Raw genomic sequence first — 15,888 nt, forward strand, 5'->3', positions numbered from 1 at the left:
ACACACACGCACACGCACACGCACACGCACACGCACACGCACACGCACACGCACACGCACACGCACACGCACACGCACACACACACACACACACACACACACACACATACATACTTCCTCTATGAGGAAGCAAAATTAAAAAAAAAAAAAAAATTAAAAAAAAAAAAAAACTTTTTTTAATTTTTTTAAATATGTAAATAATTCCAACGGCCCTTTTTATTTATGTCAATTATCAATTGATTTAACAATGTTCCAAGTACATCTGGGAATTTTTTTCAAGCTGATCGCACTCGTCAATTTAAAATGGTGGACTATCAAAGTGTGTGTATAGGGTCATCAGATTGACCCAGTGTGCTCTTAAAAAAAAAATGTTTTTTTACGAAAAAAATTTTTATTTTTTGTTTAATTTTTCTGGCAAAAAAATACAAAAAAAGGGGTCAAATTGACCCTGGGTGTTCTCGAAGGGTTAAAGTTTAAGTTATTATATCAGAGAAGAGTAATATTATAAAGTAGAGTATATGCTAATATAAATCGTCGAATCAGTGTACTGTGTGCATGTTTATAAAGCATTTATAAACATTATTTAAATTGCAAGTAATATTATAAAGATTACATATATTCGTGTAAAAGTGATTTCTTTGCTATAGCGATAAATTAAGATAATCTCTCCATCACACTTTCCCCATTCTTCTATCCATGTTACTGACAAAAAACAAGAGGTATACACATCCTTTGTGCTGTCCGTAAGGCTCCAGGCTCATTCTTTTCTTTTAAATTAACGAAGCTAAACTTTCTTTCTCCGACATATTTCATCCGCCGCGATCGGGTATAACTATTATTTGATGAAAAACCATTAGTTATGCGTAAACTTTATGAGAGCAATTGCAAAAAAAATTTACTTACATAATTTTTTTCATATGTAGTATAATATATAGATAATGTTAAAGAAAATTAAATAATTATATATTATAAAAATTAAATAAAAATATATAAAAAAAAGAAGTCGAAAATATATATAGAATAAAATTTTTTCATACAACATATCGTATTGAAGAAAATCATTTTGAAGATTAAATAATTAATTTTATATATGTAAAAATGGTAAATATACCGAATAAGGGACCCACCTTCAATAATCTTGACCTTGACATATGTTGTCAAGGACATGACCCTGAGTAACTTTTCCTCATAACTTAATCGTCGCTCATTACTTATTTAAAAGTCGTGAACAAAAAAAGTTTAAAAAATATAGTAGTTATTTTGAGTATTGAAAGATACAAACGACTAATGTATGTGGAAATAGTACATGTATGAACGAAGGAAAGTCATTTAAAGCAGTGAATCGTAATATATTGAACAGTCATTATTAAAGTAGAGAATAGTTAGAATAGAAAAGGGGGTAAAAATGAAGATGAGGGGAGACACTTCCAATAAGGTACTTTTTTTTTATATCTCCCCTGCTTACAGAGCGAAACAAAAGGTTTATCATTGTACGGTTCGAGTTTTCAACTTTCCACGCAAAGCGAGGTCCACCTCCATCCATCCCTGCCTGCGGGAGAGAAGCGGCAGCCCCTATTGTTTATACACACATATCAGCAAATTACTTCCCTTATATAAATTCGATACAAACTGTTATATTTCTTAAACTTTTTTATTCATAACTTTTAAATACGCAATGAACGACGATTAAGTTATAAGAAAAAGTTACTCAGGGTCATGTCCTTGACAACATATGTCAAGGACATTGGAGGTGAGTTCCCTATTCGGTATATTTACCAAATAAATTAATTAGAAAAATAAATTTTCAAAAACTCTGTCTATAATGGCTATGTATGCTTTATTGACATATCCTTAAGGCAAATTACATAGTACAGTCTAAAAATTTCTGACTCAACGATTTTGAAACAATAAATGACGTGTTGTTTTGTCATTGACTATATAATTACTTGATCTTCCACTAAATTCAAGTAATCTTCGTTGGAATCCATCCACTCGTTTCCGAGATCTCATTGACTTAACAAATATATAATTAGAGTAAATTTTAAAAATATTTAAAATCAAGTATCGAGTAGTGACACAAAAAAAAAGAGTCCATCAAAGATTGAACAAGGTCTAGATAGTGTTCATAAAAATTCTTCGTCACCATAAAAGAACAAGCAAAAAAAATTCCGTTTAAGAAAAGAATCCATTAAAGATGAACCATGCCAAGAAAACCATATGGAAGTATAGGGATGGTTACCAAAGAAAACATTGGGAGACAGACAATTAAAGACTAAAAAATTAGTAGCAAGATATGTTCTATTAAAAACTACAGTAGGTATAGTAGATCCTATACAAACATGAAACGTAAATACACTGCCGGCCACACACACACAAAAGTTTGAAACTATATATTAAAGAAAACTGTCTACTTGCACCTATAGAATAAAATCAAACTTTTGCATTATAATTTAACATATTTTTATTATTTTATTCATTACTTTATAATAAAATGTAAAATAATATAAAATGTTTGAAAGTCTGTAAAAAATATTTTTTACAGGATAAAAAACGTATTAGACATTAAAAAATATTAGATACTTTCTTCGTCAAAATAACCAATCAAGGTAATGTAGTTATAAGTTTATTTATGTTTTTCTGATAAAACTTTTTTACCAGTTTTCTAAAATAGTCTACAGTTTAGTTTTGGAAAAAAAAAACTTCATGACCGTCTTTTTCTTTAGGATAGTCTTTTTTCTCGAAATTAAATTAATGTTATGTTATATTTATGTTATGTTATATTAAATTAATGTTATGTTATATTTACCACAACTGTGGTAAATATAATCCGTACAAAATTACCTTTTTAAAAAAAAGGTAAAAAAAGGCGCCAAGTACACGTATAGTAGTGTATATGTTGTTACCTAAAAAAAAAAAGAAAGTGGTAGTAGATAGATATATTTATTGGCTCCCCTCAGGGTTGCAAGGCGTTTTGTAGGGAAGAAAGTGGTAGTATTATACCTCGAAAAAACCTAAGTAACAAGTGGTAGATCTTTATATCTCGAAAAATCTCGAAAAAATCTAAGCAGTAGTATTTTTATTTCCGAAAAATTATAACCCAAGTGATACACGTCACAAAATTATGTTACCTTATCAAAAAGAAGAGTCGCGCTTCAAGTGATCTATTACAATTACAAAAAAGAAATGATATCTCTTTAAGTTAGAGCGCCAATTACAGAGAGAACATGTATATTGCCTCAAAAAATAATTGTTGCACTACATTGAAAAATCTTTACATTGTGTCAATTAGAAAAGAATGTATAATAACAATTTTAAAAGATTAAAAAATTTTATTTAAATTTAACAAGGGAATACAAGATATTTAAATACAAAGTTATTTACATGTGTATTTTTTAATGGCCACAAAGAATTACAGAAGTAACAGTACAAAATAAAAATATTTTATTAAAATACATAAATTTTTCTTGTAAAAAAACTTGGCGCTGCTAGACCTTTTAAATAAATAAAAACAACAATAAATAAAAATAATTCAGAGAAGAATACAATGGGAGTAATATTAAATGATTATCAGCGTGGATGTGGGAGTGAGTGATATGGGTGTGCGTGACTACGCGGACGGCGGATAATGCGGCTTATAATTAAGTATAGAATAAGTTTATTTATTTATTTAAAATTTCGAGGTCTAGCAGCGCCAAGTTTTTTTACAAGAAAAATTTATGTATTTTAATAAAATATTTTTATTTTGTACTGTTACTTCTGTAATTCTTTGTGGCCATTAAAAAATACACATGTAAATAACTTTGTATTTAAATATCTTGTATCCCTTGTTAAATTTAAATAAAATTTTTTAATCTTTTAAAATTGTTATTATACATTCTTTTCTAATTGACACAATGTAAAGATTTTTCAATGTAGTGCAACAATTATTTTTTGAGGCAATATACATGTTCTCTCTGTAATTGGCGCTCTAACTTAAAGAGATATCATTTCTTTTTTGTAATTGTAATAGATCACTTGAAGCGCGACTCTTCTTTTTGATAAGGTAACATAATTTTGTGACGTGTATCACTTGGGTTATAATTTTTCGGAAATAAAAATACTACTGCTTAGATTTTTTCGAGATTTTTCGAGATATAAAGATCTACCACTTGTTACTTAGGTTTTTTCGAGGTATAATACTACCACTTTCTTCCCTACAAAACGCCTTGCAACCCTGAGGGGAGCCAATAAATATATCTATCTACTACCACTTTCTTTTTTTTTTTAGGTAACAACATATACACTACTATACGTGTACTTGGCGCCTTTTTTTACCTTTTTTTTAAAAAGGTAATTTTGTACGGATATCACGCCTTTTTGTAGTGTTACGCAACTTAATCTTATAAACAATATATCTTAAAATTTCATAAACCGTATATAATACAAGGTATGAAGCTAAAAGTGTTACGGACTATTATTTCTAAAGAAAACAACAATTTAATATTTTGCTCAGTTTTTAAAAAATAATAATCTGTAACCCTTTTAATTGTACACCTTGTATATATTTTTCAATTTCAACATAAAACATAATCGCAATAAAGCATGATTAATGTTAATAAGTCGTTAACTGTAAAATTCTTTATTTATTTTTATTTGCGTGTCTTACTGAATGTTGTTCGCAACTGTATATGTACCGATATCTTCAGGTATCGATATTTTTGATAATTATTTTTACGTCAGACATAATTTTAATTCATCCAATTTTTATTATGTCTAAACATAATTTTTGTCCAATTTTTATTATGTCTAGACATAATTTTAATTCAGCGATTTTTATTATGTCATGACATAATTTTAATTCTGCCGCTAGGGAAATTTTAAGTCGATTTTTATGAATCAAGCTTGAATTCAATGTTTAGGTGTCCCAGGTTGCCGATGACGAGGTCCACATAGCGCGCTCTATAGTTTTCGGTGTCCAGGTGTATTAATACCTTGAACTTGATGGCCACGTGTTCCAAGTTGCCGATGACGAGGTCCACATAGTGCGCTTCGTAGTTTTCGGTGTCTACATGTATTAATACCTCGAATTCGATATCTACGTGTCCTACATTGGGTGTGTTCAGCCGATACTTTGCTAGCCTAGCAATCGTGAGCAGTCGCTCGTTTTCGCTCGTTTCCTCTTTTTTGACTTACTGGATTAAAAAGAGAAGAAACGAGCAAAAACGAGCAACTGCTCACGATTGCTAGGCTAGCGGAGTATCGGCTGAACGCACCCATTCAGATTTAAAGTTATTAATACACCTAGACACCAAAAACTATGAAGCGCATTATGTGGACCTCGTCATCAGCAACCTGAGACACCTAGACATCAATTTCAAGGTATTAATACACGTAGACACCGAAAACTACGGAGCGCAATATGTGGACCTTGTCATCGGCAACCTGGGACACCTAAACATTGAATTCAACATATTATTACACCTGGACACCGAAAACTACGAAGCGCACTATGTGGACCTCGTCATCGGCAACCTGGGACACGTAGACATCAAATTCAACGTACGATTACACCTGGACACCGGAAACTATGAAGCGCACTATCTGGATCCCGTCATCGGCAACCTGGGATACGTGGACATCGAATTCAAAATATTAATACACGTAGACACCGAAAACTACGGAGCGCACTATGTGAATCTTGTCATCGGCAACCTGGGACACCTAGACATCGAATTCAACGTACAATTACACCTGGACACCGAAAACTATGAAGCGCATTATCTGGACCTCGTCATCGGCAACCTGGGACACGTGGACATCGAATTCAAGGTATTAATACACGTACACACCGAAAACTACGGAGCGCACTATGTGGACCTCGTCATCGGCAACCTGGGACACGTAGACATCGAATTCAACGTATGATTACACCTGGACACCGAAAACTACGAAGCGCACTGTGTGGACCTCGTCATCGGCAACCTGGGACACGTGGACATCGAATTCAACGTATTATTACACCTGGACACCGAAAACTACGAAGCGCACTGTGTGGACTTCGTCATCAGCAACCTGGGACACGTGGACATCGAATTCAAGGTATTAATACACGTAGACACCGAAAACTACGGAGCGCACTATGTGGACCTCGTCATCGGCAACCTGGGACACGTAGACATCAAATTCAACGTACGATTACACCTGGACACCGGAAACTATGAAGCGCACTAACTGGATCCCGTCATCGGCAACCTGGGATACGTGGACATCGAATTCAAAATATTAATACACGTAGACACCGAAAACTACGGAGCGCACTATGTGGATCTTGTCATCGGCAACCTGGGACACCTAGACATCGAATTCAACGTACAATTACACCTGGACACCGAAAACTATGAAGCGCATTATCTGGATCTCGTCATCGGCAACCTGGGACACGTGAACATCAAATTCGAGGTATTATTACACTTGGACACCGAAAACTATGAAGCGCACTATCTGGATTTTGTCATCGGCAACCTGGGACACGTGAACATTGAATTCAAGGTATTAATACACGTAGACACCGAAAACTACGGAGCGCACTATGTGGACCTTGTCATCGGCAACCTGGGACACCTAGACATCGAATTCAACGTACGATTACACCTGGACACCGAAAAACTACTGAAGCGCATTATCTGGACCTCGTCATCGGCAACCTGGGACACGTGGACATCGAATTCAACGTATTATTACACCTGGACACCGAAAACTACAAAGCGCACTGTGTGGACCTCGTCATCGGCAACCTGGGACACGTGGACATCGAATTCAAGGTATTAATACACGTAGACACCGAAAACTACGGAGCGCACTATGTGGACCTCGTCATCGGCAACCTGGGACACGTGGACATCGAATTCAAGATATTAATACACGTACACCCCAAATACGACGGAGCGCGCTATGTGGTCCTCGTCATCGGCAGCCGGGGACCCGTAGACATCGAATTCAACGTATTATTACACCTGGACACCGAAATCTATGAAGCGCATTATCTGGATCCCGTCATCGGCAACCTGGGACACGTGGACATCGAATTCAAGATATTAATACACGTAGACACCAAAAACTACGGAGCGCACTATGTGGACCTCGTCATCGGCAACCTGGGACACGTAGACATCGAATTCAACGTATTATTACACCTGGACACCGAAAACTATAAAGCGCACTATCTGGACCTTGTCATCGGCAACCTGGGATACATAGACATCAAATTCAAGCTTGATTCATAAGAATCGACTTAAAAATTCCCTAGCGGCACTTTCTGCCAAGCATAGAGAACCTACTTTTCCGTTGACTCAATATTTATTATACATATACCTAATTTTTACTTAAATAGAAATCTTCCTCCTGACCGATAAGTTTATCGACCTAATTTTGAAATACGCGCGCGATATCGAAACTGGCGATACCTGCGCCGCCAGCGGCGAAAAAGTGAAAGTGACGTTTCTCTGATAGATCGCGGCGTTAGGAGGAGGAGTATCTTAAAAATAAATTTTCACATTTGGACTTTGCGTCGCAATATCTCCGCTCGTAAGGCACGTAGCGGAATATTATGAGAGAAACCCCCCCCTAATTGGACCCCAAGCTATCGATCAAGCCTACTTAGAACTTGATCCGTTCACTCGTTATCGAGATCTCAACATCTCGGGTACTCGCAACCCGTCGCGTCGCGTAAAAGAGTCACGGTCGGTCTCGCTCCGCGTGTACTTGGCGCGAGACACTACCGTGTCTCTTGATGCCTACTAACTTCAAAATGTATAAAAAATATTAAGTAAGGGATGGAATCAAATTTTCGAGTAATGTTTCACTGGAACCTTTTCAAATTTTCCATGTGATGGTGTCAAATTTTTGGCCGGCAGTGTAAAATCAGCGCAAGGTGAGTGCTTCTTTCGACAGTCCAAAAAGAACAGATAATGAAACAAGTAACTCCGGTATTTATGGCGCGCGGGGATTTACGCCGCAGAAGTAAAAAAAAATAGAAGAAATAAAGATACTTGCTCGCAATCACACTGTTATGTGCTTATATGCCATATTGTATTGTAATTTCAGTTCTTTACTGTTAATATTAAAGAAACCGTCGTGAGTTGAATCAATTTCTCATCGTAGTAAACAGCGCGATCATATATTCCAACCACGTAAAATGATTACTGTATAGAATGTAAAAGATTTAATGGTTATTTTATGATACATATATAAGTGTAGGGGGATAGTAAATGATGGAATACAGCAAAATACAAGTGCATAGCTCTTGTACTTTTTGTTTAGCTTGAAATAAATCTCGAGAAATCATATTAGTAAAAAATGTCCGGAAGTGTGTGCGTGTGTGTGTTTGTGTGTGTGCGGATTTTTTGTACACGCATTACTTTTACAATTTTTTAGATACCGGGTTGAAATTTTGCACACAAAAGAGTATCATAGAAAGTATGTTCTCCTCTAATTTTATTAAAATCCGTCGACCGGTATGGATTTTAAGGGGATTTTCATTTTTCAGAAAAGCGTGTTTTACGCTGTAACTTTCTCAATATTTGAGATATCGATCTATTTCTAATTCTATTATATTTTTCAGTTTTTTCTACCCCTTATATTTATTTCATATATAATTTTAAAAGATCGAACTATTTATAGTTTTATTATATTCTTAGCTTAATTGTCTAGATCGGATTATGATCTAAGATCGGTATGATTCAAGCAATTAAGTCAAGATCGGGGCATGATCCAGACAACTAATCCAAGATCGGGGCATGATCTAGACAATTATGCCAAGATCGGGACATGATCCGGACAATTAACCCAAGATCGAGGGACGATTCAGACAATTACGCCAAGATCGGGGCATAATCCAGACAATTAAGCCAATATTTGGGCATGATTCAGACAATTAAGCCAAGATCGGGAGACGACGCTTGTCATCACCTTAGTAGCAACAGTGTTTTGTTTACAGATTGCGATCAAATAAATTTATTGAACGTTCTTAAGGATGTATCATCGGTACAGTCTTAGATGTATAGGACATAATTTTCAAAACGCTACCAAGTAGATCAAAATTTGTGAGAATGTTCTTTTAGTCTTCCTGATGTGCTACAAAAAAGTAGAAACAAATCCACTAAACGGTTGCTGAGATATAACGATTTTAATTCACTGATTTTACGATTACCGATTTGGCAAACTTCTGATACCGCTTTCCAAAAAGATCGGTAACGAAAAATTATATACTTGATGGCACTCCCCGGGAAATTCAACCCCTACTTTATGTACAATTCTTTGAAATTCAGTCATTCAAAACCGGTTTTTAAAAAAATCGGTAATCGTAAAATCAGTGAATTAAAATCGTTATATCTCAGCAACCGTTTAGTGGATTCGTTTCTACTTTTTGTAGCACATCAGAAAGACTAAAAAAATATTCTTACAAATTTTTATCCACTTGGTAGCGCTTTGAAAATTATGTCCTATACATCTAAGACTGTACCGATGATACATCCTTAATAAAAAGACAGGATGCCTCAAGAACTAATCAACCAAATCAGAATTATATATAAAATATATACGGGTAAAAAAAAACTTAAAAATATAATAAAATTAGAAAAATTGCGCCAAACCAGTCGTAATTTATTCAATTCTAAATCTGTTATATTCTTCAGTCTTATATTCTCAAGTCCATATATGGACCACGTAGCCTGAACTACTCAAGACTCAAGTCAACAACGATTTAACATTGTGTCGATTGTAAAACTTCATTTATGCTACTAATTTATTATTTCATAATTTTAGTAATAAAATCATTTTTTTTATACATTTAAAAAATTATTTTAAAGTAGAAATAAAAAACTAATGTATAATTAAAAAAATAAAACAAAATGGAAAAATTAAGAAATATCCGCAATTAGTAGGGATCATTTTAATAAAAACATTAATTATTTAATTAATTTTTGTAATAGTATAACAAACTAGCATGCCCCGCCGGGCTTCGCCCCGGAGAACATGTGTATTAAGACACGCAAATAATCTCTCTCTCTCTCTCTCTCTCTCTCTCTCTCTCTCTCTCTCTCTCTCTCTCTCTCTCTCTCTCTCTCTCTCTCTGTGAGTATCGGCGGTTGTCTTTGTGCTTTGCTCTTGCATTAGTAAACTCTTTCGCTGCCGCAAGCTGCCTCCGGGCGTTTTTGTTACAGAATTGAGCGAATCTTTTGTTGCTTGTCACGAGTCATATTCTTCTACTTGGTGTTGGCCACTCAATTCCGAGAAATTTCGTGACAAGATCCTTCGTTCATCCTAACCTCATTCCTGGAATCACCGAGGAATTCTTGGAATCTACCGTGCCGAGCGTTTGCCCTGCTGCGCATGCGCCTGCCTTTCTATGCATGCTCTACTACTTCTCGTTGCGCACGCTCCTGCCTGTCTGCTCCTTCTGCGCCTCACATTTGCACCTGTACGCGCGCATGTGTGCCACCTCTCGAGCAAACTAAGCCGGTGCTAGCGTGTTGCCACCTTCACCGCGCACAGGCGTGCCACCCAGATTGTGCGCGCATAGTGACACCTGCCGTGATCTCGCTTTTCCGACCATAGTATCAATATCTGGATCTATGCAGCGAATTTGCACCAGGTGCTCCAAATCTATTGCCGGTCTGTTCGAGTCGTGCGTGGAGTGCGGAAGAGCCTTCCACCCTGGTTGCGTCAGGGCTTATCTTGTCACTAAGTCTGCAGGTGACTGCTGCAGGGAGCGCTTGTCCAAAATGCCGCTAACGCCTAGGGACACTCAGGCACCTCGATCCAGTGATCTTCGCAGCTCTGCTTCCCCGGGTGTGGGGGCTACTGCTTCACCTGGTGCGCATTCGTCGACCACCGATGCGCTGCTGCAATCAATTCTGTCTAAAATCGAAGAGTCTGACAAAAAATTCGCAGCCAGGCTGGACGAACTCGACAAAAAGTTTACTGCTGTATTCGAGAAATCGGACAAAAAAATATCGGCCTTTATCGGTCGCCAAGAGGCCGTGAACGCTGACTTCGCGCGTAAACTTGACCAATTACCAGACATTTTGAAAATCGCGAAGGATCACGGTGAAAGAATAGCGGCTTTGGAGGCTCGGAGCGTCCAACTGGAGAGTGCTCAGCGTGTGGCTTGCGAGTCGTCTGCTGCATCGTCGGTCTCCAGAACGTCGGATATCATTATCTCGGGTATTCCGAGCGAGATTACTGAAGCTTCCGGTGTGATAGCCAGAAGCGTCTTCACAGCGTTGGGTATTCCTCAACTTGTCACCGACGTCCTGGAGACCCGTGATGCGGTGAGGCGTGGTGTGTCGGTCGGGGCAGACGGGGCGTCGAGCGTTGCTTCGGCTTTGGCTTCTGACGGGCGGGCCGAGGCGACTAATCGTAGGAGATCAGTGATAGTTGCGCTCAAGTCGCGCGAGATTCGGGATCACGTTCTCAAAGTGATGCGTGTTAGACGACGTCTGTCGGTGGGCGATGTTTTTGGGAGTGGTGCCTCGGGCAGCGTATACGTAAACGAGCTGCTCCCGGCCGACACTTACAATTTATTGCGTCGAACGAGGGTGAGAGCAAGGCAATCTTCTTACAGGCATGTGTGGAGCAGGGATGGTAGGATCTTCGTCCGTAAAGACCGTGGTCAGCCTCCTATATTGATTACTTCCGACGCTGATTTCGCGGAGTTTCAGTGACCCGAGGAGGGTGTGTGTCGGGTTCCTGCTGCCCCACATGACTGTCTCAAGGAATCTATTTCTGGGACTCACTTCCTATCGAGGTGGTGTCGGCTACGTCTGTTGCCGCTTTCAAATCCAAACTCCACGATTACCTCTTCTCACTGGAGAGGAGTGCCTATCCCCTGCAGAGCTAGTCGCCGTGTACATTGTAAATAGTAAATAGTATAGATTTTAGCGAGGAAGCGTAGCGCGATTCTCCGTTTTCCGATTTTATTTACCGTATATGCTTATCTGTGGCGATTACACTCTGTTATTCATATTTGCTTTCGTTGTATAATTATTATAATTTTTGTATCTTTTGTATATCTCTTGAGTTGCCTAAAGTTTAAACTAGGGCATAATAAAAATCATTCATTCATTCTCTCTCTCTCTCTCACCCCTCCCTCCTCCCCTCTTTTTCTTTCTCTCTCCTTCTCTCTCCCTCTCCCTCCCTTTCCAAAAAAATCGACAACAAAAAATTATATACTTTATAGCACTCCCGGGAAATTCAACCCCTACTTTATGTACAATTCTTTGAGATTCGGTCATTCAAAACCGATTTCCAAAAAATTTGGTAACAAAAAATAGTACACTTTATAGCAGTCCCCGGAAAATTCTACCCCTACTTCATGTATAATTCTTTGAAATTCAATCAATTATTTCCCGAAAAATTAGAAAAATTAAAAAAACCGGTTTCCAAAAAGATCTGTAACAAAAATTGTACACTTTATATCACTCCCCGGAAAATTCTACCCCTGTTTCATATATAATTCTTTGAGATTCCGTCAATTATTTCCCAAAAAATTGAAGAAATTAGAAAAACCGGTTTCCAAAAGATCGGTAACGAAAAACTATACACCCTGTAGTACTCCCCAGGAAATTCTAAAAAAACTTGGCGCTGCTAGACCTCGAAATTTTAAATAAATAAATAAACTTATTCTATACTTAATTATAAGCCGCATTATCCGCCGTCCGCGTAGTCACGCACACCCATATCACTCACTCCCACATCCACGCTGATAATCATTTAATATTACTCCCATTGTATTCTTCTCTGAATTATTTTTATTTATTGTTGTCCTTATTTATTTAAAAGGTCTAGCAGCGCCAAGTTTTTTTACAAGAAAAATTTATGTATTTTAATAAAATATTTTTATTTTGTACTGTTACTTCTGTAATTCTTTGTGGCCATTAAAAAATACACATGTAAATAACTTTGTATTTAAATATCTTGTATTCCCTTGTTAAATTTAAATAAAATTTTTTAATCTTATAAAATTGTTATTATACATTCTTTTCTAATTGACACAATGTAAAGATTTTTCAATGTAGTGCAACAATTATTTTTTGAGGCAATATACATGTTCTCTCTGTAATTGGCGCTCTAACTTAAAGAGATATCATTTCTTTTTTGTAATTGTAATAGATCACTTGAAGCGCGACTCTTCTTTTTGATAAGGTGACATAATTTTGTGACGTGTATCACTTGGGTTATAATTTTTCGGAAATAAAGATACTACTGCTTAGATTTTTTCGAGATTTTTCGAGATATAAAGATCTACCACTTGTTACTTAGGTTTTTTCGAGGTATAATACTACCACTTTCTTTTTTTTTTAGGTAACAACATATACACTACTATACGTGTACTTGGCGCCTTTTTTTACCTTTTTTTAAAAAAGGTAATTTTGTGTGGATATCACGCCTTTTTGTAGTATATTACGCATTGTATAAACAGTATGTACAGGATAAAGCTATTTGGAGGTATAATACTACCACTTTGTTTTTTTCGAGGTAACAACATAACAGGGTAACAACATAATACATATACACTATTATGCGTGTACTTGGCGCTCATTTTACTTTTTTTTTAAAAAAGTAATTTTGTACGGATATCACGCCTTTTTGTAGTGTTACGCATCTTAATCTTATAAACAATATATCTTATAATCTCATAAACCGTATATAATACAAGGTATGAAGCTAAAAGTGTTACGGACTATTATTTCTAAAGAAAACAACAATTTAATATTTTGCTCAGTTTTTTAAAAATAATAATTTGTAACCCTTTTAGTTGTACACCTTGTATATATTTTTCAATTTCAACATAAAACATAATCGCAATAAAGCATGATTAATGTTAATAAGTCGTTAACTGTAAAATTCTTTATTTATTTTTATTTGCGTGTCTTACTGAATGTTGTTCGCAACTGTATATGTACCGATATCTTCAGGTATCGATATTTTTGATAATTATTTTTACGTCAGACATAATTTTAATTCATCCAATTTTTATTATGTCTAAACATAATTTTTGTCCAATTTTTATTATGTCTAGACATAATTTTAATTCAGCGATTTTTATTATGTCATGACATAATTTTAATTCTGCCGCTAGGGAAATTTTAAGTCGATTTTTATGAATCAAGCTTGAATTCAATGTTTAGGTGTCCCAGGTTGCCGATGACGAGGTCCACATAGCGCGCTCTATAGTTTTCGGTGTCCAGGTGTATTAATACCTTGAATTCGATGGCCACGTGTTCCAAGTTGCCGATGACGAGGTCCACATAGTGCGCTTCGTAGTTTTCGGTGTCTACATGTATTAATATTTCGAATTCGATATCTACGTGTCCTACATTGGGTGCGTTTAGCCGATACTTTGCTAGCCTAGCAATCGTGAGCAGTCGCTCGTTTTCGCTCGTTTCCTCTTTTTTGACTTACTGGATTAAAAAGAGAGGAAACGAGCAAAAACGAGCAACTGCTCACGATTGCTAAGCTAGCGGAATATCGGCTGAACGCACATATTCAGATTTAAAGTTATTAATACACCTAGACACCAAAAACTATGAAGCGCACTATGTGGACCTCGTCATCAGCAACCTGGGACACCTAGAAATCAATTTCAAGGTATTATTACACGTAGACACCGAAAACTACGGAGCGCAATATGTGGATCTTGTCATCGGCAACCTGGGACACCTAAACATTGAATTCAACATATTATTACACCTGGACACCGAAAACTACGAAGCGCACTATGTGGACCTTGTCATCGGCAACCTGGGATACGTGAACATCGAATTCAAGGTATTAATACACGTAGACACCGAAAACTACGGAGCGCACTATGTGGACCTCGTCATCGGCAACCTGGGACACATGGACATCGAATTCAAGGTATTAATACACGTAGACACCGAAAACTACGGAGCGCACTATGTGGACCTCGTCATCGGCAACCTGGGACACCTAGACATCGAATTCAACGTACGATTACACCTGGACACCGAAAACTATGAAGCGCATTATCTGGATCCCGTCATCGGCAACCTGGGACACGTGGACATCGAATTCAAGATATTAATACACGTAGACACCAAAAACTACGGAGCGCACTATGTGGACCTCGTCATCGGCAACCTGGGACACGTAGACATCGAATTCAACGTATTATTTCACCTGGACACCGAAAACTACGAAACGCACTATGTGGACCTTGTCATCGGCAACCTGGGACACCTAGACATCAAATTCAACGTACGATTACACCTGGACACCGGAAACTATGAAGCGCACTATCTGGATCCCGTCATCGGCAACCTGGGATACGTGGACATCGAATTCAAAATATTAATACACGTAGACACCGAAAACTACGGAGCGCACTATGTGGACCTTGTCATCGGCAACCTGGGATACGTGAACATCGAATTCAGGGTATTAATACACGTAGACACCGAAAACTACGGAGCGCACTGTGTGGACCTCGTCATCGGCAACCTGGGACACGTAGACATCGCATTCAACGTATTATTACACCTGGACACCGAAAACTATGAAGCGCACTATGTGGACCTCGTCATCGGCAACCTGGGACACGTGAACATCGAATTCAAGGTATTAATACACGTAGACACCGAAAACTACGGAGCGCACTATGTGGACCTCGTCATCGGCAACCTGGGACACCTAGACATCGAATTCAACGTACGATTACACCTGGACACCGAAAACTATGAAGCGCATTATCTGGATCCCGTCATCGGCAACCTGGGACACGTGGACATCGAATTCAAGATATTAATACACGTAGACACCAAAAACTACGGAGCGCACTATGTGGACCTCGTCATCGGCAACCTGGGACACGTAGACATCGAATTCAAC

The 15,888-nt window shown here is 37.4% G+C and overlaps 3 protein-coding genes across 15 annotated transcripts in view; 2 read left to right on the forward strand and 1 right to left on the reverse strand.

Annotated features, from left to right (window-relative positions):
• The window catches only part of Wdr62 (WD repeat domain 62), a 227,182-nt gene that overhangs the window by 119,809 nt on the left and 91,485 nt on the right, over positions 1 to 15,888 (reverse strand). The gene's annotated exons all lie outside the window — the stretch shown is intronic.
• Positions 1 to 15,888, forward strand: part of LOC143907335 (uncharacterized) — a 181,526-nt gene that overhangs the window by 118,319 nt on the left and 47,319 nt on the right. The window lies entirely within an intron of this gene.
• Positions 9,476 to 12,106, forward strand: LOC143907300 (uncharacterized). 2 transcript variants are annotated; one of them, XM_077423984.1, is made up of 2 exons: positions 9,476 to 11,483; positions 11,603 to 12,106. In XM_077423984.1, the coding sequence occupies exons 1-2, from the start codon at positions 10,611 to 10,613 to the stop codon at positions 11,624 to 11,626; spliced, it is 897 nt and encodes a 298-aa protein (XP_077280110.1). In that variant the 5' UTR covers positions 9,476 to 10,610; the 3' UTR covers positions 11,627 to 12,106. The 2 variants fall into 2 exon arrangements, with proteins under 2 accessions (XP_077280110.1, XP_077280111.1); XM_077423985.1 differs by having other exon boundaries at positions 9,476 to 11,309.

This window comes from Temnothorax americanus, unplaced genomic scaffold (assembly GCF_048541705.1).
Source record: "Temnothorax americanus isolate GAGA-0224 unplaced genomic scaffold, ASM4854170v1 Scaffold8, whole genome shotgun sequence".
NCBI lineage: Eukaryota > Metazoa > Arthropoda > Insecta > Hymenoptera > Formicidae > Temnothorax > Temnothorax americanus.

Coding starts and splice junctions, on each gene's coding strand:
- LOC143907300 (XM_077423984.1), top strand. CDS start 10,611: ATGCAGCGAATTTGCACCAGGTGCTCCAAATCTATTGCCGGTCTGTTC. Junction 11,484..11,602: donor GTGTTAGACGACGTCTGTCG/GTGGGCGATGTT, acceptor ATCTTCTTACAG/GCATGTGTGGAGCAGGGATG.